Source organism: Puma concolor, chromosome B2 (genome assembly GCF_028749965.1).
Source record: "Puma concolor isolate L17-30 chromosome B2, mPumCon1.1.hap2, whole genome shotgun sequence".
In the NCBI taxonomy this organism is placed as follows: domain Eukaryota; kingdom Metazoa; phylum Chordata; class Mammalia; order Carnivora; family Felidae; genus Puma; species Puma concolor.
Genome location: NC_141671.1, coordinates 144,259,454 through 144,282,761, shown reverse-complemented (window position 1 = coordinate 144,282,761; position 23,308 = coordinate 144,259,454). Strand labels below are relative to the sequence as shown.

The window sequence follows — 23,308 nt, the reverse complement described above, 5'->3', positions numbered from 1 at the left end:
CTTCTGTTCAAAATTCTGATAACTTTAAGTACTTTCCAAAAATAGAGACGATTTCCATCGTTTTAATAACGGATGTGGAAATGAACAAAACAAGACTATCCCTAAGTAACCGGTGCGTTTCAGTTGGTTAATAAAGTAGATGCAGTTTTTTGCAACTCTATTTCTTTTTGGTTTTCTTTCCTTCCTTTTTGATTTTGATGACAGGGGAAAAACATCACATTGCGTTGCCCCAGGTCGGAAAGAAGCGCTTGGGAGTTCGCTTCGTGTGCCGTTCTGTCCTACATCACTGGGAAGCGGCCGAGGGCCTGCCTCAGCTTCTCTGCAATCTGGTGAAAAACGAAACAACCTTGAGAGATCACGCCTGTTACGAATTCATAGTATTCTACTATTTCCATCTCTTATGAGTAAAACATTACAAATACTCCAGCTGAGGGGCACCTGGGCGGCTCAGTCGGTTGAGTGTCCAACTTCGGCTCAGGTCATGATCTCATCATGGCTTGTGGGTTCGAGGCCCACGTCAGGCTCTGTGCTGACAGCTCAGAGCCTGGAGCCTGCTTCGGATTCTGTGTCTCCCTCTCTCTCTGCCCCTCCCCCGATCACACTCTGTGTCTCTCTCTCTCTCAAAAATAAACATGAAAAACATTTTTTAAAAACAAATACTTTAGCTGGGCTATGCTTCTAGTCTCTTCCAGCACCAGGCAGCCAGAGAGACCCCCTGAGAGCCCAGAGTGTGCCGCTTCTTCCCAGCACGGCCCCTTCCTCCCTGGGGAGCCACACTGCCAGGCTACTCACTTCTCCCTCCAGTGAGGCAGCGAGAGCGGGTTTCAGGCTCGCCCAGATCCCCCTGCCTTGCTGGACACCACGGACTCCTGAGGCCCCGCTGCTGAGCGCGCCTCTCTGATCCCGCCTGCTGCTGGGCCGCCAATGTGGAGACAGCACACAGGTGCACCGTTACGGCCAGTGCCGTATTGCAGAGGAGATCATGTGTCTACCCTGCCCCCAAGGAGACCACACGGTCCTTGAGGACACAGATGTCTTCGCCATTCTTGGAGCCTAAGTATCTGGAATACGTGCTTGGTGTATAATAGGTACTCAATAAATGTTTGCTCTGTGAACAAATATGCGCATTTTACAACTTAAGGGTACTTTCTCATAAAACTTGTTGCATCTAACAAGGACGGTGATTGAATGCACGGGTTTCTATTTTGAGTCACAAGGTCATTGATAATTACACCTCACTTGGGCTTCAGATTACTGAACAAATCAACATCATCAGAATTTCAGCAATTCGCCTTCTTTTCTCACGTAGAACAAATGCAATCTGTGATTCCAACACATGATGAGAAGCAACCTTACAGCGGCACCGGTTAACACGGAGCGTGCAGCCGGAGAGCCCAGGAACCACGCTGCAGAGGATACGAAGGCAGAAGGGAATTCTTTCTAGAAACTCAGCGCCAAAACCAGCTGCTTCTGACACGCAATTCACAACACACGGAGAGCACACCAATCACAGCTTCCTTTCAAGAGTCTGTTGGAGACAGACATTTTCGGCGCTGTCTCGCCCAGAGAGGACACGTGCGTGGACGGGAGTTTGGGGCCTGCCTACCACCATCTTGAACATACACGAGATAATACCGAGGAAACAGTGGAAAACTTAGTAAGAAACAACACACACAGTCAATCACGCAGTGACAGGACTTGTCTTCCGACGTCTGAGTTTCCACTTACATGCCAGATTCTTTACTGACTGTACACCCTGGTCAACGATAAAGTTACTAGGCAGAGTATAAGAGTTTACATTTCTGTTGCGGTTTCCTAAATGAAAACATTTGGGGCTTCTTTCTCTCGCTTGTTTTCTTTCTGAAGTTCCTTCGGTAGACAGGGAGACGTCATTCCCACAGGCCGCCTGTGGTGCCAGGCCCCTTCCCCTTCCCTGTTCCCTAGGCACAGAGAGGCTGCGGGGGTGGGGAACCTCCCAGAAAGGACTTATGGGGGCCTCACAACCAGCCTCCAGTACTCCTTCTTCCTGAAGAGAAACCTTTTCTAATGCTGTACCATTCGAAAAGGAAAAGGCAGATATAATTAAAAGGGTTTTAAAAAACACACCCAATAATTAACCTCCTTTGGTTTAATACTTAGGATTAAAAAATACAAACAGGTTAACTCTGTAGGGTCAAAGTTAAGTGACCACAAATCCTCCTCTGTGTGTGTGTGTGCGCGCGCGCGCAAAGGGCCTGGGGCCGGCGGCCAACTTACTGTTTCGTAGAACTGCACTTGCTGTTCCAGGTACAGGCGGATGACGCTGTTGTAGTCATAGATCCGGTTGCTATGGAAGTGATTCATCTCAGCTACAACCAAACCCAAGACATCAATCAGTACCCCTGAACTTCAACAGACAACACCTGGTTTCTCTGCTGGGTTGTGATCCGTCATCAACTGGATTTAATCTGCTTGGCTTCAGGGCAGGGGCAGTTCTTGACAAATCACTTTATACAGAGGCTAGAAAATCTGAGCAGTTGATGGCAAACAATACTTTCGGGCAGAGAGATGAGTTTTGTGGATTTACATGTTAGATACTAAGAAGCCTGACACGGTCACACACGTGTGGACTACTGTCCCAACAGAACCGATCGAGCAGAAGGCTGACTTGGTGGTTATTCTCTGCAGACAACAATGCAGTTGAGAGCATCACGTTATGGAGGACCTAGCAAGGTGCCTCGTGGGTCCTGCCCTGTTCCCCATCGTGTGGCCACTGCCTGGGCAGGTTTCTTGGGGCGCCCTGGAACAGCTGTGCAGATGGATGAGACACAGAGAAACCCTCTTCTGTAACGGAGTTTCACTGCCCTGAGCACCAGGGCTCTCGGAACTCGGTGTCTTACCAGGCGAGAGGACTTGACGCCCGTTCTTTATCTTTGCTGAATCCATCGATTCACAAATGACTCCCTTGTGGAAATTGGTCTCTCGGTGCCACCCCCACCCCATCACCAACTCTGGAGGGGACTTCTCACACCTCCACCTTGCATTTCCCCTTGCTCTCTGTGCCCAGAAAGCCAGCTGCTGGCACCAATTCCTACAAAAAGGGAATTGTCCTGAGTTTCGTGTTAGCTGGAGTCATGCGAAGCTTCTCATTTATCTATTTGGGTAACTTCAAACACAAGTTCAAACCAAATTCCCCATTGCAAACCCTTCAAAAGCCAAATCTTCACTCAGGCTTTCCCATTTCTGCCTCTAGTTGCCCTAGCTCTGGATATCTTCCAGACATTCTTCTCTTTGTCCCACTAGCTCCCTAGCCCCGAGGGGTGTTTCCTGGCAAAGTCCGTAAATGGGCCCTTCTCTTCTCTGAGCACCACATCTTTTTCAGCCCCTCAAACTCTCAGACTGCAGAAGCAGTCGTCTTCTCTGTGGGCTTCCTGACGTCTGCCCCCTTCAGTGTCTCCCACCCTCTCCCGGAGCAGTGGATCCCCTTGGCCCCCAACATCAAACCTTTAATGGCTTCCTAATGCCCATGTCAAGTCTAGGCTCTTCGGCCTGGCTCTCCAGGCCCTCCACAATCACCACACTTACTCCCCAACAACCTGCAGGTATACTTTCTGCCCGAAGGTCAAGAGGAGAGAATCTTGTCCCATTCTTTTGTGTGCTTTTGTTCCAACTAGAACATCCTTCCCCCTTCTCCTTTGCTTACACCTGTTCTACCCGCCCGTCAAAACAGGAAAAGTCTGTTCACTGCTCCTCTCTGCTGGAAAGCACTCAAATATATAAAAATTAACTAATATCTTCTTTTTATTAACAAACTTTGCTGAAAACGCTATGTCCAATCTCCCTTTACATTCTAGCGTCCTGGGGGACACAGGTTACAAAGTGCTAAAAGCTGAATTTGGGAATCTCACACGGTGTTACGGAAGGAGCTAATATTAAGGGTTATAAAAGTAATTTTCACTGTCTCTAAGAGATAATAAACATGTACAGGTTTGATCAGGCTGTCATCCATAGTTATGTCAGGGAAATGTGCAAAAGAATAAATAAATATTACAAATCTTCATTAACACTGGGATCCTGCAAACAACGGGCTTATGAGAATACTTTAAATCAGCTCTTGGTTACCTACTAGCTGTGGTTCACGTTTGGATTTCTCTCCAGCAAGAACAGCAGATTTGCTGGGGGCTGAGGGTGGGGGTGGGGTTTAAAATCTCCGCTAGCGGGGCGCCTGGGTGGCACAGTCGGTTAAGCGTCCGACTTCAGCCAGGTCACGATCTCGCGGTCCGTGAGTTCGAGCCCCGCGTCAGGCTCTGGGCTGATGGCTCAGAGCCTGGAGCCTGTTTCCAATTCTGTGTCTCCCTCTCTCTCTGCCCCTCCCCCATTCATGCTATGTCTCTCTCTGTCCCAAAAATAAATAAACGTTGAAAAAAAAAAAATTCAAATGAACATGTTAAAAAAAAAAATAATAAAATAAAATAAAATCTCCGCTAGCTGTGCACGAACCTCTCTCTTACCTTGCAACGCGTAAGACATGGTACCAACTCGCTTCACCATGTTCTGTTTGTCCTGTGGGGTGATCTTACTAGTTGCCACCAGTTTGTCACTTTCTTTCACTTTTTCTATCGCTGCCTGTGAAATACAAATGCAAGAGTATGAATAAAACAGAGCTAAAAGGATTAGCCATTAATCTAAAATAGAACAGTGCCAACATATTCTCTACCTGACTGGCTACTCAACAAGAAAAAAAATGTCCCCACAAAATAAGAACACAGGAAAGCACCTAACTGTAACTTCCTGTAAGTCGCTTGGAAGCAAAAAGGTTGCTTTTCTTGAAATACAGAACTAAGCTAAAATGGGACTGTTTAACGCCACGACAGAATAGAAAACCAAACAGCACTCTTATTTCTGTAGTATCTGTGAGCCAGAGACAGGGCCTGGACAAGAGTGGTATGGAAGAGGGAAAGAGGCATTAGCAGTTTGCAAAGTCGTTTGATCAGGGACACGGACGAGCGCATGCGCCCAGGGCCTCTCGCCCTCTGCTGTCCTGGAGCAGCGGGTCACCAGCTTTACTCTGGTTTCTGCGAGGAGCGCTGTACCGATTTCAGATTAATACTCACATGGAGGTAGCTGTGAAAGCTGCCAAATGTTTCCCACTCCAGGACCATCAGAGAGCTCATTAGAGCTGTCTGGAAGGAAAAACTTCACACTCGCGCATACATCAGGCTCCATGCCCAAAACTCTTAAGTGCTGGCACCAATCCCTACAACAAGCTAACCCTTCTAAGCTGGGTTTTGTTTTTTTTTTTTTTGAGATTTTTATTTTATTTAATTTCCTCTCGGTTTTATTTATAATTGACACACAATATTGTAGGAGCTGACGTATTGTATATATTGCAAAACGATTACCATGGTGCTATTAACATCCCTCACCTCACGCGGTTACAAGCTTTTTTTTTCCCGCCCCCTTATGATGAGCATTTTTAAGGTCTACTCTCCCAGCAATTCTACTCCTGGGCGCGTATCTGAAGAAAATGAAAACATGGTCTCAGAGCGATAACTGTACCGTCAGGATCACTGCAGCGTTACCCACGACAGCCAAGATGTGGCAACACCGAAGTGTCCGGCGACGGGTGGGTTGTAAAGAGAATGTTCTGAGTTTTGTATGAAAAGATCTGAAGTTGCACAAAGCTTCCTGTTTACCTACGCCACCCCCTCCTGACACTTCCGTTATCAAAGTCAAAGGCTAACGGGGCCTCGTGCCAGGACTGTTAGGGTCACAGACCAGCCCTCTGTGGAGATTTTCCTAACAAACCCAAGTACATCACAATACCCTAGAGAAGTACTAGAGTGGATTAAATAAGTCCACATTCTGAAATAATACAGAATGTGAAACAGAGAAAAATTAACCAGAATCAAAATGTGAGGACACCCTAAAACATTTCTAAATTCAGTTTAAAAATACCTTTACGATGGGAACTACACAGTTTCCTTCTTATTACCCTAAAAATATAAAATTGAGGTTGACCATTGAAGTTTTAGTCAGGAAGCCCTTCATCAGGCCCAGGGACAGAACATCTTATTTCATATCAATAGGGAAGGATCTCAGAGGACTTGCCCAAGCAGCTTACAGGGGTCTCACAAAGGGAAAGCAGTATTCCTAACATTGTCTTCAACTTCAAACAGCAGGATTATTTTGTTTGATACTTGACCTAAGCATGTGCATAAAGGAGCGTTTTTCATATTTTTGTTTCCTCAAAATTATTTTTTATAGAATCCAAAAAACTAGAAACTCCCCATGATCTAAACGTGTTACGGGGACCTCACTATTTAAACAGACCGAGCAGTTTCCAGCTTATTTCGGAAAGCCCCTCCTGACTCAGGGCTGTGCTGACAGACAGGGACCGCGCAGGTGGCCGTGAGTGGCAGCCGGATTCACCCGCGTCATCTTCTGCGATCAAATTACCTTATGGGCGCCAATAATATCAGGGAAGCAGCCAAGGAAACCTTTATATTCATGATTGCATTCCATGAGGAAATGGAGATCCTTCTTTGGCTGTAATAAGACACAGATCGGTTATTACTGGCAGAGAAATCCAGGCAACGGAGGACAAGAAAACAGTCATACCTGAGGGCTGTGCCAGCCAAGCCCCCAGGTAGTAGTTACTACGGTCAAGGGCTATGCATTCAGCCTAGTTTTCCTGTAAGAAAACAACCCTCCAAGGCTATTACACTCTCAGTTGTAGATTGAAGAGAAAATGATAGAACATCAGATAATTTTTAGGTTGGTTGGTAAAATCAGCTATTTTGAGGTGGCTCAAAATATAACATTATGTGGGGAAAAAAGCTAGTCAATACTGTCTGTTTATATATGAGCAAATAAGATGTAATCAATGTCTCAATTTTAGCAGAGAACGTAAAATATAATTAAAAATCTGGCAACCACCTTAAGTGGCAACCTAAAATTTTTAAATTTTTTTGAATTATAATTTTTAATAGTTATGTTATGCACAGTTCTAAAAATTAATCTCTTTATAACAAGCAGAGGTAGTCAATGACCAACATGAACGCGCGTGCACAAGGATATATCTCAAGAACTGAACTAAAAACTTTTTTTTTTTAATTTAGGGATTTGAAACAACATACATGGTTATCCCCCATTAGGGAATTTCTGATCTGTTGTCTATACAAAAGAGCTGGAGTTGGGCCACTGAAGACCCCAATAAAAGCCACGTGGCTGTTACAAGGACCTGCCTTTCCCAGGGGCCACAGCAGGTATGTTCTCCTCGTGAGCTGCTGACTGCTGAGATCCTTACGAGGCAGGCTCTCCCATCACCATTTACCAGCTGAGTGAAGCAAGGCTCAGACAGACTAAGGGTCCAAACAGTGACTTGAACAGTGTTCTTGCTATAATGTTCCAACCCCCTGTGGGTGAAGGATGGATCCAAGCCATCGACACCGGAAGGTATTCCTTTAGTTTTTTTTCTTTTTATTTACTTATATAATTTATTGTCAAATTGGTTTCCATACAACACCCAGTGCTCATCCCAACAGGTGACTTCCTTAATGCCCATCACCCACTTTCCCCTTCCCCCCCCACCCCCCATCAATCCTCAGTTTGTTCTCTGTATTTAAGAGTCTCTAATGGTTTGCCTCCTTCCCTCTCTGTAACTCTCCTTTAGATTTCCTGAGGATACATTCATCTAGCACTTTTGCTTAACCAAAGAAAAACTATTACCAAATACCATTAACAAAGATACACAGGGATAGCAAAGAGAAGGATATCTATTTGCGAAGTTTGTTTTAAAATAGGTTAGGTTAAATATGTGGATTCGACAGCATGAAATCTTTACTGGAATCGCGTGTCTAAGTGGATACCTGTTCTGCCACAAGACCGGCAATTTCTTCGTAAGTCTTTCCTGCTTCTGTTATCGCAGCATTGAGATCCGTTTCGCCTGGAAATCATTATAGCGACATCAGTGGTCGTAAGTTGCATTTTCACTTCATTTATTTTAAAAATTTTATTCTAGAAAATCCTAAACGTTTCAAAACCAGAGGATAGTGTAATGAGTTGCAATCTACCCGTCACCTGGCTTCCCAATGAACAGCTCATGGCCAGTGTTTTTTCACCTGTACCATCCACTCCTTACCTCCCTCTTTCGCTGGCCATATAACAGTTCACTCATAATTTTTACCTAAAAGATAAGGACTCTTCAAAAAGCAAGGACGGGGGCGCCTGGGTGGCGCAGTCGGTTAAGCGTCCGACTTCAGCCAGGTCACGATCTCGCGGTCCGTGAGTTCGAGCCCCGCGTCAGGCTCTGGGCTGATGGCTCGGAGCCTGGAGCCTGTTTCTGATTCTGTGTCTCCCTCTCTCTCTGCCCCTCCCCCGTTCATGCTCTGTCTCTCTCTGTCCCAAAAATAAATAAAAAAAAAACGTTGAAAAAAAAAAATTAAAAAAAAAAAAAAAAAAAAAAAAGCAAGGACGATACCAACACCACACTGTAGGAAAGACAAACTGTTCCCGACATAAATTATCCAGGCGGTGTGCAGCTCCCTGATGTCCGAAATCAAGGTGGCTGCTTTCAGGATGCAAAGAACGTCCAGGTGGCCGAGAGCCTAAGTGTTTCTTCAGTCTATAGGCTCTTTCTCCTCCCTCTTTGTTTTCTTGCAAATTTCTTTTTCGGGTGTTGAAGAAACCGGGTACTTGTCTTGCTACCTACAGTCTGGGTTCTGCTGACTGTCTCTGTGGTGATAACACAGTCCTCGGTTCCCTGTACAGTCTCAATTTTTAATTTGAGGAAAGGTTTGTAAACTGTTGCTTTTCCGCTTCTATTACTCTTTCTCGATCGGAAGCACTTCTATAAAAAGGAACCTTCCTTTATCAGCTATCTGCTTACCGTGAGGTACTGGACGAGAAAAAGCACATTAAATGCTTCCTTCTCTTTACCATTTTCAGAATAATGAGTTGATTCCCTAACCAGTCCCCTAAAGGTAACGGAGATCAACTTTTTAAAAAAGCACTGAAATCTGGATTTAAACGTACTCGATAAGCTTCACTTCACAGAAAGTATTACTTGCACTAATGCTCAAATTTTCTCTTTACAGCCAGCGGAAGGCTCTTCAAACTGGCATCTGAGTTCTTTCTGCTGGGAGCTCTGGTTCATGTGGGTGGAGCGCAGTGTTCAGAAATCCCCCTGTGGGTGGCGCTAGAGGCGCTTCTCACTCCTGGATTGGATATTTCGGGGCCTTTTCAACGTGCAGAGTGAGGCAAGCTGCATTTTTTTAAAAACAGGGAAATCATAATGAACTCATATCGACATTTCCAATTCAAATTTAGGACTACAGGATTTTTCATAATGGGTTTTAAAACTTTTGATCTTTATGTTTCTCTCTTTTAAAACTTGGTTCCTAACAACAGTAAAAGAATTACGTATTTGCTTTCCCCCACAGAACGTAAAATAGTTTTAGAAGCTTTAGAAAAACAATACCAACATTTTATGCTAACTACATGATTACTGAAAAACGAGATTTTTGAAGTCTTTTTTGGCTTTAAGACACCTGCTACTAGGGACGTATAATCAAAATTCGTTGTTTTAAGGTGATCTGAAGTAATTCTCTACATGGTTATGCCCTCCTCTTGATGCATCCAATGATTCATTTTGCTTTTGCTTTTTAGGAATTTTTTTTTTTTACATTTTCATTTAAATTTGTTTTCTAATAATAAAAGTAAAACAACAAATATAAAAATAAAACATTCACATCGTTCCAAAGTAGAATCTATGAAACAAGCTAAAACTAGAGGTCTAGAGGTTTGGCTTCTGTACCTGTTCCTCTTCTCCCCCAAAGATAACCATTTAAATATTTTTATCAGTTATTTTTCCATGATAATCCATAAGGATATGAAGCGCCTCATAGATCTGTGCAAAGGCCATGCTAACGGTCTCCGTGTTGTTCCAGTAATTAGTTCATGTATTCTTCAAGGGAGTGTGGAAAGTTATAGTTAACATAATCCAAGATGTTCTCAGGAACTGGAATCATCTGAATTACTTCAAGATCAAAGAGTGCAGTGCTGCCCCAAGAAGCCAGCACGTGTGGGCAAAGGAACGCGTGATGAGACACAGAACTCAACTCTGCTGACCTTCATTTGCCTTGAAAGGTCAAAGGCCAGTCTTGAGAAGTTCTTTCAAAACAAGATCTCTAGTAAGGTGAATGATATTCAACACAAAGTGTATGACATTGAGTACTTTTAGTAGTTGGCAAAGTGCCACTTGCAACCGGAGTATTTGACAACACACTGAGGATAGTGTTAAGCACAGAAAACATGGAGAAAGCAAACAGTGCTTCTCTGAGTGTGGTCTGTGGTTCGGAAGGGAATACACAGGTGGGCGCCGTGGAGAAGGTCATCTCTTACTGTCTCCTCCCCTCTAGGATGTCGTGATATTGTCGGGGCCTCACTCTACTGCCCCCCTGCAGCCCTCTCTATCCCTCCTTTCTTCTAGGTCGCTTCAGGCTGAAATTACAGAAGACAAACGCTGGAGAGAAGCTGGTCATTTTGAAGGTACACAGACTCCACTAAAATGCACACACAGAACGAGAAATATATGGGAAGATTTTATAAAGTTACCAAAGAAGATCTTTAGGAACCATTTCTCAGATTACCGAATGTCTTCTGTTTCCCCCTTTTCAAGACTTTTGGTTCAAATTATCTGCACCCTTTATAAATATCACATTTAGTGAAGAGGGAGTGATGTGTCTTTCCCAGCATCGACCAGGAGAACCAGTGAGTGAACTGCTGTTTACACATTCTGTGATCTAGCTCTGAATGATTTTTAAGTTTTATACGTGACTTCAAGGGACAAAAGACCTCAAATATGGGTCCACGTATTATACAAACTTGGAAGCTACTGGAAGGATCATTGTTGGGCTTAAAAATCTAATCTTGGAGCGGTTCCATTCTAGCTTGGACGGGGACACCTATAAGACTGCTGCTCTCAACGTAATAATATCACATAAACTCAAAAGCCATACTTTCCCTTGGAGTCACTGAAGCACTGTAGGAATGAAGAAATCCAAATGAACTAAAATCAGAAAGGGCTGAGCCTGCCACGCGGGTGGAAGAGGGAGCCCTCCACAGGCAGAGGAGCCCCGGGGGGACGGGAGGCGCTGCCTGTGGGCTGTGAGGGACTAGAGCCTGGGGAGCCCCAAATGCAGGGCCAGTTCCCCCACACGGGTTGTGTGCAGGAAGAGGTGATGGAGGGAAGTGAGGGCGGGGCCGGAAGACACCCAGCTCTCAGGTGAGGCTTAAGGAAGGCGCAGATTCGGGTGAGCTCTGACATGTGAGCGCACGATCGGGGTCCAGCATCTTCAGAACAAAAGCTCTCATCCCGTCAACGCACTACAGAACCACAAAGACGAGCGTGCTCTCAGGGTCTTGCCGGCACCCAAGCAGCGGATGCGGTCCTAGACTTGGCCTCTGCATCAACCCCCGTGGCACCCTGGCCAGAAGCTTATCTTTCCAGGCCTACGTTCCTCATCTTGAAAGAGGGGGCCCGATTAACTAATCTTCAACGCTCCCATCAATCTGAAAGTTGGGATTATAAGACACAATTCAGCCAGGCCAAAAAGAAATATTCATACACAGCAGCCCCAATACATTTTGGTGAGAGACTAATTTCTCGTTCCTGAAGATACTCAGACACTGACGTCCAAAGACCTATCTTCCCTAGGAATTGGGATACAGAACTCGGCCGAAGTACCAATTCTATCATTTCTGTAAGTGATGGGACACACTCAGATTTAAGAACTGCCACTCACCTGACAGATACCTGGACTCCCTACCTGCTCCACAGGGCAAACTAAGCAAAAGCAAACCAAAACATAAGGGGAAATGGCTGGCTTGTTCTCGCAAGTGTGGGCAACGTAAACGTACAATGAATTCGAAAAACCACAGGTAAGATCTACAACGTGGGACAAGTTGAAAATAATTATAAGCTGCGGAGAGACAGAAAGCAACGTGAATTTGTCACTTAGTCAAATTTTCCCTCCAAACCGCGTTGGTGAATTCTGGCCTTTGTAACAGGAAGACTGGACTGCTGAGTTTGGCGGGGAGATGGGAGCCAGGGCGGAGGCTGACGTATCACGGCTGCCCGTTCGAGCGCAAGAGCTGTGCCTGAGCACAAAGAAAGGCGGAGAAGGCCAGCAAGAAAATACATAGTGGAACAACCCTCCACTCTTCTCAGAAGCAATGAAGTGAGGTTGCAGGAGTCCTGAGTGGAGCAGCCCAGCCAATTTAAGTGTCGGTGACAAGGGCCCTTCACTGCGGAGTCTCTGTCTGCCTACAAGAGGCTGGAGGGGTGGCTGGTCTGCGAGACACTTATGGCCCCAAGACAGATAGACACAGACGTACCTTGATAACCGCTGGAACTAAACACTGTTGCTAAGCTCTGCAGAGCCTTTCCTATCTTCTGATACTCCTTGGGTAATGCTGGAAGAGAAAAAGGAGTGCACGGTTAACCAGTCCTCTGAGCAAACTGAAATGGGCTTTGACTATTTCCTAAAAGTGATTACTTTTATCATGAAAGAAATTTGACATGATTCAAAATAGTCTATATTCTTTAATAAAATTGTTTTGAACAAAGGATTTTTTAAAAGTAAAATTCATTATTCACGGATGGTGCAGTAAATGGCGGATGCTATTATTATTAACCACCGTCACCATCGCCCGCATCCTTTGGAGCGACCGGGAGCTCATTTGGAAGATGTCTGGCTGACAGAGGACTTTCATGTACGCCACCCGATCACCACAACAACCCATCTACCGGGTGGAGACTCCACATCTTGGTTTTGTGGGTTAGAAAAATAAGGCTCTTGGGGCGCCTGGGTGGCGCAGTCGGTTAAGCGTCCGACTTCAGCCAGGTCACGATCTCGCCGTCCGCGAGTTCGAGCCCCGCGTCAGGCTCTGGGCTGATGGCTCAGAGCCTGGAGCCTGTTTCCGATTCTGTGTCTCCCTCTCTCTCTGCCCCTCCCCCGTTCATGCTCTGTCTCTCTCTGTCGCAAAAATAAATAAATGTAGAAAAATAAGGCTCAGATAAAGTGAATGGGCTTGCCCAGGGTCACATGGCCAACAAATGGTGGGTTTGGCACGTGTGATTCCAAATACATTGCTTTCCTCACTGTTATGTATGTATGAGCGATTATTTGCATAAGTTAAATAAAATAAATAAAATAAATAAATAAATAAACAAACAAATAAATAAAAAATAAGTGAAAGCAGCAACGTGTGGAGAAAAATACGGCAGAAGGACTCAGGACCAGGGAGGGGGGTTTTAGCTTGCTCATCTGTATAACATGATTAATGAAATGATCTCTGAGGTCCTTCTAGTGCTAACATTCTAGAATTCTACAGTCACTCTGGAAAACTCTGAGCAGAGTCTATCTTAGGCTATTTTCTCTGCATCTGTAAGTAATCCCTTTCAACACACCAAGTGCTTTTCAAAAGAAAGCCTTACTTGCATTTGAAGGCTTAGTGCAGGGTCTATCTTAAAGAAGAAAGATTCAAATGTTTCTTTAAAAACATCTAGTCCAGAGAAATCTGAAATATGGTCTATAAGCCGCAATAATCAGGAGACATGAATTCAAACCATATTGGCTTAATTTTAATAAACTGTTCACCTTTTTGTGACTCAGTTTTTGCCTCTATACGTGGGATTAAAGACACCTGCCACGTGCTTTACCACACCAAGCATGTGCTACATTTCTCACTTTACAAATCAGGAATTTTAAGACACTCTTGTGAGAGAAAAGAAGAAAGAAGATATGCTTAAATTAAATCCCAAATCAAGTGCTTCAACTCTCCCTTTCCCCCCCACACCAAAAAGGGCAGCCTTACACCAATATCCTCTATTTCATAAATCTGGCCTTATGGCTCATATGGAACCTGAACTTGACTAGATATTAGACATAAGGGATTTAACTCTTTAAAAGAAATCATAAACCCAGATTTTTGTGATATCCTTAAAATGCTGATTGGAGGATTTGCACTTGAAATATTTCTAAAAAACAGGGAACATCTTTCAAAGAATCTACGATTGAAATGATTTATTATCATGGCCTCAAAAGAGCTTACAGCTAAAATTAATTATTTTAAAATGAAATCACTGTTTGAGTGAATGTCACTCCCCCTTCCGTGCTGACTTAGCTCCCTGTGACCCAAGGCCTGAGCGGGTTTTCTTTTCTAGTGTTGCATTTGTATACATTGCCGTGTGGGGCTTACTTCTATATTTAGGGTACAGCATCATATGTCTTTGCCGTGACAAAGGAGCAACTGTTATCACTCCCAGCGTCTGCCCCCCGGGCACGAACAGCTGGCACACAAGTGGTTTTGTTGATATAAAGTATTATGTGAGTGGCAGAGGGCCATTCGGTATAAACAGGGCCTTTTTTTCCTGCAAAGGACCAGACGGTAAATATTCCAGGCTCTGTGGGGCCACAGGTTTCTGTCAAAGGTACTTGACTCTGCCACTGTAATGGGAAAGGAGCCACGGACAGTACGTATGTAAGCGGGCATGGCCGTGTTCCACTTTTACAAAAATAGGCCCCAGGCCAGATTTGGCCTGCTGGCCACAGTTTGCCAATTCCTGATGTAATAAGGGCTTGGACTGAATAGATCTTAACACTGCTATGAACTTTGCTGTGCTAGGGTCTGGATTTAATAGATCTTACTATTGCTATTAACTCTGCTGTGGTATCTTAATAATTCATTCACAAGTTACCCCACATTCAGTTTCTTATTCATTAAAATTAGTTTTTGACTTCCAATTTTATTCTTTTCCCCTCATTTAAAAGAAAAATACCACCTGTTAAAAAACTTTACAAAACGGATAATTAAGCTCCTTCCTATGCTGAGTACCATAGTTTAAAAGTGGGTATCATTTTTGTAATTCAAAGTAGAAGCCATTTTATTAAAACACACAATCAACCCCCCACCCCACCCGCACCCAAACCCTGAATACAACCAGTATTCTTATAGGGTGTATGAGCCGAAAGCCAGAAAATTCTTAGATACTAGCCTCATGGCTGACTTACTAGCCTTAGTACTAGGTTAGGTGAGTTAGGACTCACGGCACCTCTTTCTCCAGAGATCATCACAAGCGACCATGATGAGAGCTCAGCTCTCTCTCTCTGGGGCTCTGGAGGCCTTGTGGCAATAAGGGCGGGATGGACGCAAAGAGGAGGAAGCTCCCGAGAGTCTATGGCCATGGACAGCCACGTGAGCACTTGTGCAGCGGTGACCGGGTCTGTGAAGCCTGCTGGGCCTTAGAGGTGGGAGGGCAGCCGCGGGGTGTTGACCCCATGGCCAACGCTTGACTGCTTCTAGCCTGGGCTATGTGACAAGAGCTGCAAGGACTTGACTGCAAGACAACAAAGGTTCAGCAGGATGAGGTCCAGAAACCAAGGCCGCGTGGGGAGGGGGCCGGGGGAGGTACGAAGTCTTCGAGAACAGGGAAGTGCAGGCAGACGGCAGTGGCTGGCGGAGCACCTGCCCTCACCCTGCTCCTCGTCTGACCCAGCATCTTGCTTTCTCTTAAATATTAGGTCTGTAGCCACATACAGGTGGTCCCTGACTTAACAATATTTGACTTTATGATGGTGTCAAAGTGGTATGCGTTCAACAGAAACAGTACTTGGAATTCTGAATTTGGATCTTGTCCTGGGCCGGGGACACACGGGAGGATCCTGTCTGTGATGCTGGGCAGCCGGCGACCACGGGGGTAAACAGTGGGCACACGACACGCATTCTGCACCCATGCAGCCATTCTGTCACTTTGAGTCCGGTATGAGATGCTCAACCGTCTCGGTCCTGTGTGAGACGTCTCTGCCCAACTGCAGGCTGATGCAAGCGTCCCGAGCCAGGGGGGCCAGGCTAAGCTGTGAAGTTCGGGAGGGTAAGTGTATTGAACGTATTTTCAACTTAGGGTGTTTTCCACTCAGGATGGGCTTTTTGGGATGTAACCCCGTTGTACGTTGAAGAACTTTCTATAAACAAATCTTACCAAATGGATAAACATTACAACGTAAAATCATGACATTAAAAACAACAAGCATTCTCTAAACACGAAGAAAAGATTCATTATTCACAGATTATAAACCCCAAATAACTAGAAACAGTTAAGGGGACACATTTTTGTAAGAGTTCTTGAACTGGATTTGTTGGGGTCCGTTTTCCATCATCTGATTAGGGCTGACCAGTGAGGGTCACCAGAGAGCCATGGGTATGACATTACTGCACAATGTGCATTTCTGTTTGAGGGGACGGTTCCCCAATGTGGTAAAGGTCACAAAACGGGGCCTGCACTGCCACCTACAAACCCAGAAGTGGCCGCAAGGATGGCACTTACGTCCTGTGCACCGTTTCCAGTGCTCCTGGCCCACGGTCAGTAGCTCCTTCACACCATCATCCATGGCTTTGGTGAATTTACCGACAGCATCACACTTCTGTTCTCTGTGGGGTGAAACACAAGACGGCAGGTCCTTGACTTTGCCACCACATGGTCAGTGTGAGGTGCAAGACGAGAAAAATCAACACGGTCAGAGACACATGCACCAAACATAACCACGGGCAGTGGTTTTCTGGCACTGTAGCAACGCCCTTTACTCAGGCTTGAAGGGGCACTTGGGCGGCTCAGTCGGGTAAGTGCCCAATTTCGGCTCAGGTTTCAGCTCGCTTTCGGCTCAGGTCATGATCTCGTGGCTTGTGGGACCGAGCTCTGCATCAGGCTCTGCGCTGACAGCACAGAGCCTACTTGGGATTCTCTCTCTCTCTCTCTCTCTCTCTCTCTCTTTCTCTGACCCACCCCCACTTGTACTGTCTCTCTCTCTCAGAATAAACAAACTTAAAAAAAATTACCTAAAAATCTGCCATTTAAATCTTAACTCTGCTTCTGTTCCCCCTCAATTCCCTGTGAATTTTAACTAAAATCATTCTAAAGGAAATGAAATCGTGGTTTCGTGAATATCTTATTTGGTGGAGGTACCATTGGGTAGTTTATTCATTCATTCCAGTAAGTACTTCAATGAATCGGAGAAAGTGACCTGGATACACAACCATCTGAGTGATACCGAACAACTCAGTTCTTTGAGGATATAAAAAATGCCAACCTGAAAAAATCATCCCAACATAATGCTAAATGAAAAAAAAAAAAAAAAAGCTTATAAAACAGAATGCATAGTATGAGGTCTTTTTTTGCTTAAACAATTTTTCTCTTAGATACATATGCACAGAGGAGATTTTGGAAGACCTAGGTCAACACATATTAACATTGATTTTTCTCTCTGGGCAGTTGTAACGTTGTTTGTTTTTTTTTTCCTTGTCTACACATTTGGTAACCCATAAGCAAGAATTTTATAATAAGAAAAAAATCTTCTTAAAAAAAGCCCCAAGATTTCTAGTTAGTTTTTAAATAGAAAAGGAACTACTCCAGATTTTCGACCAAGCCTTCATAAAAAAAAAAAAAAAAAAAAAAAAAAAAAAAAAAAAATTACATAATTAGAAACAACAGATGAAAAAATAGCACAAAACTGCAGGTTAGAGATTTACTTCCTTTGAGGCAATGTTCAGAGATTTCTGCCTTGTTGAATATCATGTAGGCATGCGCTGGTTCTGTGCCACTTTGTTTTATCATGCTTTATTATTATTATTATTTTTTTTTTCCAACGTTTATTTATTTTTTGGGGGACAGAGAGAGACAGAGCATGAACGGGGGAGGGGCAGAGAGAGAGAGGGAGACACAGAATCGGAAACAGGCTCCAGGCTCTGAGCCATCAGCCCAGAGCCTGACGCGGGGCTCGAACTCACGGACCGCGAGATCGTGACCTGGCTGAAGTCGGACGCTTAACCGACTGCGCCACCCAGGCGCCCCTATTATTATTTTTTTTAATCAGACCTATTTTTTATTTTTATTCATTTTTAGTACAATTTATTGTCAAACTGGCTTCCATACAACACCCAGTGCTCATCCCAACAGGTGCCCTCCTCAATGCCCACCACCTGCTTTCCCCTCTCCCGCCATCCACCCTCAGTTTGTTCTCTGTATTTAAGAGTCTCTTATGGTTTGCCTCCCTCCCTCTCTGGAACTCTTTTTTTTCCCCTTCCCTTCTCCCATGGTCTTCTGTTAGGTTTCTCAAGATCTACATATGAATGAAAACATGGTATCTGTCTTTCTCTGACTTATTTCACTGAGCATAATACCCTCCAGTTCCATCCATGTTGCTGCAAATGTCAGGATTTCATTCTTTCTCATTGCCAAGTAGTATTCCATTGTATATATAAACCACGTCTTCTTTATCCATTCGTCAGTGGATGGACATTTAGGCTCTTTCCATAATGTGGCTATTGTTGAAATTATCATGCTTTATTAGAGGTAACTAGAAACCACCATGTCCATTATGAAATCACGGACTTCAAGGTAAAAAGGAAGCAGACTTCAATCTGATGCTACGGCTAGAAAGACAACGCTTCCCTGCACAAGTGATGTGCTCCCCATCATCCAACCACAGCCTCCCCAGCCTGCGAGCACAGGAGGTGGACACAGGTTTGGGAGGAAGGAAAGGCTGATCTCTCTTACATTTCTAGTAAGTCCAAGTCAGGGGCCTCTGGTTCCATGGTGGAAAAGATCATAACTCCTACCAGCTCGTCTTTCTCAGCCTTCCTCTTCCCAGTTTTCCATTCCTGCAAATAAGAACATTATAATGTTACCGTGGACAGCACAGTCTTTCAAAACTCCCTAATGCGATTGGCTCACTGACTATCTTTCTAATTGTCGACAGCAGCTCCCATGCCATCGCCCTCTCCACTGAGGGAGTGTGCACACTCCAGATGTAATCTCTGTACACGAAACACGTGCCGATGTGCAGAACGGTCCCTGTGAGCCCAAGTCCCTTCAGAGCGAGGGGACTCAATCCCTATCCTTTCCCAACGCACAGCAATATAACAGTGAACACGAACACACCCTATATTCCTGACCAAGTACCTCAAAGTTTTAGGTTAAATGTTTTCTTAAAAAAGGTGAAACCTTTTCTAAAATATAAGATAGGAACCAATATTATGAGCTATTTTTAAAAAAAAAATTTTTTTTTGTAAGACAGATCTATAAAGATCTACACACACACACACACACACACACACACACACACACACACACACAAAAGCGCCTAAAGCCATAATATACAGTGCGACCAATTCTCACAAAGTGTAAGATAATAGCTGTGTAACCTACCCCAAGGCCAAGAGAAACAAGCTGGCATTCCAGAAGGCCCCTCGTGTCCCTTCCCAGTCCTGACCCCTGCCCTCCCCCACAAAGGTAACCACTATCCTCTTTTATAGTTACCAGTTCCTCACTTTTCTTTCAAGTTATACCCTCTAGACACAAGTCCCTCATGGGTAGGTTGGCTGGGTTTCCGAGCTGGTGAAGACCACCCTACCATGTATTCTTTGTGTCTGGCTTTTTTGGCTCAACCTGTGCTTAGGAGCTACAGCCACATTGTTGGTGGAGCCACAGGTCATTGGTTCCATTCTTGCCTGAACACTCCCCAGTTTGTTCATTCTACTACGGGTAGCCACCCGAGGCCCTGCGGGCAGGAGGGCGGTGGTTGAGCAAGATGTTATGTACATGTGCCCTGATGCGGGCAGAAAATGTTCGCCCTAGTAGGTAACGCTGGGTGACTTTCCAAACTGGTCTTACCCATTTGCACACCCACCAACAGGTGTGACTGAGCTCACTAAGACACTAGGTTTTTAGTTCAGCCATTTCTGGCTAGTGGGTAGTACTATTCTCGGTACTTCTGATTTGCATTCCCGTGATGACTAATGAGATTAAGTACTTTCCCATACATTCGTTGATGACTGAGATACTGTCTTTTGTGAAGTACGTTACCAAGTCAACCCTACAACTGGGCTGATTATCTTTCTTACGGATTTGTATGTGTTTTCCTATATTCTAAAAGGCAGCCCTTTAGTTGGTTCTAAATGTTCGTAACTTTAGCTTGTTTTTCACTTTTAAAGGCTTCTTTTGATACACAGCTGTTCTTAATTTTAATGCAGTCTAATTTATCAACCTCTTCCTGTGTGATTAGTCATTTTTGTGTCATATTTCAGAAATCCATCCCTCCACTAGGGGTATGAAGATATTCCCCTATGTTACCTTCTAGAAGCTTTATGTATTGCCTTTCACATTAGACTTGCAAACCACCTGGAAATGATTTTTTTAAAAACTCTATACAATGGAAACTTCCAAATACATATAAAAGTACACAGAAAAGTCTAATAGTTCCCCTCTCAGACTCAGCTGCAAAACAAATATCAACATTTGCCAATCTTGTTTTTTCTATTCTTCTCCATTCTGCATTTTTTCCCTTGATTTTACTGGAAGTCCCAGATATGGTATCATTTCACCTATAAATACCTTTTTTTTTTTTTTTAAATGTTTATTTATTTTTGAGAGAGAGAGAGACACACACAGAAGCAGAAGCAGACTCCGGGCTCTGAGCTGTCAACACAGAGCCTGATGCAGGGCTTGAATCCATGAACTTTGAGATCATGACCTGAGCCGCAGTTAGATGCTTAACCAACTGAGCCACCCAGGTGCCCCTCACCTATAAATACCTTATATAGAGAAGGCTATTATATGACTTTAATACAGAAGACCACATTTTCAAAATACATAACCACAACACCAATGTCAACCCTAACAAAATCCATAGTAGACTGTTGTGCGGTAGGGACCAAATTTCATTTTTCCCCAACGAAGCCACCCAAGTGACCCAGCACCATTCACTGGAAAGACTGTCCTATCCCCACTGGACTTTGTGTGTCCCTTCTATTCTGTTCCACTGATCTATTTGTCTGGCCTTATGCCAATGCCATGCTTTTAAAGTTAGTTTAGTTTTATAACAGGTCTTAATATCCAATAAAGCCCTCTTCCTACTTCATTCTTTTTCAAGGGTACCTTGGCTAGGCTATTCTTAGTGCTCTGATTTTCCACCTGTGGCATCTTTTCTGTTCCCCAATCCCATGGAACACTTAGCTAGGTTTTCTTTTATTTCTCTCAAAAATGTTTCACAGCTTTTTTTTTTTTTTTTAAGGTTTACTTATTTATTTTTTGAGAGAGAGAGAGCCAGAGAGAGAGTGAGTGAGCTGGGAAGGGGCAGAGAGAGAGGAGAGAGAAATCCCAAGCTGTCAGCACTGAGCCCGATGTTGGTCTCAATCTCACTAACTGTGAGATCATGACTTAAGCCAAACCAGGAGTCAGATGCTTAACCGACTGAGTCATCCGGGCACTCCTTATAGCTTTATTTTTAAGTTTATTCATTTTGAGAGAGAGAGAGAGAGAGAGAGAGAGAGCAAGCACACGCATGCAAGCAGGGGTGGGCAGAGAGAGAGGGCGAGACAGAATCCCAAGCAGGCTCTGCACTGTCAGCACAAGCTCGACATGGGGCTCAATCTCACAGTGAGATCATGACCTGAGCTGAAATCAAGAGTTGGATGCTTAACCAACTGAGCCACCCAGGAACCACCACATCAAAGCTTCTTATGTAGAGTTTTTTGTACATTTTCTTGTATTTATTCCTAGATATATTTTTGATGCTACTGTGATAGTTTTTTTTTAGATTTTCATTTTGTGTTTATTGCTGGTATGCAAATATGTGCTGTCTTGCATCCAGCTATCTTCTAACCACTTATTTCTAATAATTTCTCCTCGGGTCTTTGGGATTACCTACGTCCATCCATCTACATGAGCTATTTCTGGCCAAAGAATCACAGCTTTCAGTGAGTATCTAGTTTTACACCCTCATTTAGCAGGTGAAGAAACTGTGACCCAAAGAGATCAAATGCTGAGGCCAAGATCGCAGAGGGAGCCTGCAGCAGAGCCCAGACTAGAGCTCAGGTGTCCTGACTCCCAGGTTTTTTCTTCTTCCTATTATATCAAATCCTAAATCCCCAGTGTCCAGATTTCTTTTTTTTTTTTAAATAATAATATTCTGTATTGAACACAACCTTTAGAAGCGCTTTCTAAATCAAATCTTTGGAAAATCAGGACTTCTGTTTGAGCCTTGTGCGTACCAGCAAGGCAAGAAAGTTGGGAAGGGATTCCATGCAGTTTTCGTGTCTCCACAGTAACAGAACTGATGGACAGAACTCCCTCAAAGAACCTAGTTTCACCACTGTATGATTTCACGGCACACTGTGACTGACATCACCTCTCACCAGACAAACCAGACTTGTCCAAAGCAGGTGCAAGTCTAGACCTACAATCTTGACCAAAAATTGCTGAAGCACCTCAGTGTTTTCTAGTTCCTGGCCTGGTTACATGCCACACACTCAAATAAGCGTGCCAATTCTAGAAATAAGCAGTAACTGAAAATAAGGCCCAAATAATTGTACAATATTAAGTGTATGCGTAGGTCTGTAAACATACACAGAGCCTGATTATTTACACTTATTATAAATGTGTTCATGTTAACAAGGGAAAAGTACTACAAAGCAGTTTAGCAAGTAAATCTCTGCCTGAAAGTTCCAACAAAGTATATAATATTCCGGTATTTAATTTAATAAAACACGAAAATAATTTCATGACTTTTTTTCTAGGACTGTAATATATTTCCTATCTCCTATAAAAACTTATGCTTTTATTCTTTACATTGCTTTCTAAGATATGTCATCTTTGTTGTAAGAGAAACATGGAGAAAACATCTTTCAGAATAAAAAGGTACAATTTAGAGCAAAAGTTTATGGAGAGAGAGAACCATCTCCAAAGTAGACAATAATGAGATGTTAAACAGCCAATGGTTTCTTGACCTTCAACAAAGAATACATGGCCATTGGCAGAATGACTATATACAGGACAAAGGGAGACCAGCATTTAGTCTGGACTTGCGACTACCGTTCTGGAAAAACGCCTTGGCTTGGAGAAGGCTGGTCCAATGCTGAATCTACTTTTTGTTTCATAACGTTATTACACTGCAAGATCAAAATGTGATCTTAAGAAATCATTCACTCTGTTTCCCTCACTTCACACTGATAATATCCTGCATAGTTTGGGGCCTATCCTATTTTTAAAAGCATCCAGGAAAAATTTTCATTCCTCATCCTATCATATCCTTCACCTCCTGCCCACTCTGGTCCAATCCATTCCCAGCTGATGGAAAACCATTCTGGCAAGCGGTTCTTCCACATTATCATGACTAATTTCCCATGCTTAGGATTTAGGTTTCTGTCCCCTCATTGTCTTTGGAGGAAATGAGAAATAGCGAGTCAACATAATTTTAACTTTCAGACATAA

General features: G+C 43.9%; 1 protein-coding gene across 2 annotated transcripts in view; it reads right to left on the bottom strand.

Moving 5' to 3' along the window:
- Positions 1 to 46: 46 nt before the first annotated feature.
- SNX9 (sorting nexin 9) overlaps positions 47 to 23,308 on the bottom strand; it is a 127,678-nt gene continuing 104,416 nt past the window's right edge. For both annotated transcript variants that reach the window (XM_086708233.1, XM_086708232.1), the window contains 8 exons: positions 18,596 to 18,699; positions 16,370 to 16,473; positions 12,379 to 12,456; positions 7,851 to 7,927; positions 6,439 to 6,528; positions 4,491 to 4,605; positions 2,257 to 2,348; positions 47 to 326 (listed from right to left, as the gene is read on the bottom strand). In XM_086708233.1, coding sequence (XP_086564359.1) covers positions 279 to 326; positions 2,257 to 2,348; positions 4,491 to 4,605; positions 6,439 to 6,528; positions 7,851 to 7,927; positions 12,379 to 12,456; positions 16,370 to 16,473; positions 18,596 to 18,699 — 708 coding nt within the window. In that variant the 3' untranslated portion in view covers positions 47 to 278. The remainder of the gene's footprint in view (positions 327 to 2,256; positions 2,349 to 4,490; positions 4,606 to 6,438; positions 6,529 to 7,850; positions 7,928 to 12,378; positions 12,457 to 16,369; positions 16,474 to 18,595; positions 18,700 to 23,308) is intronic.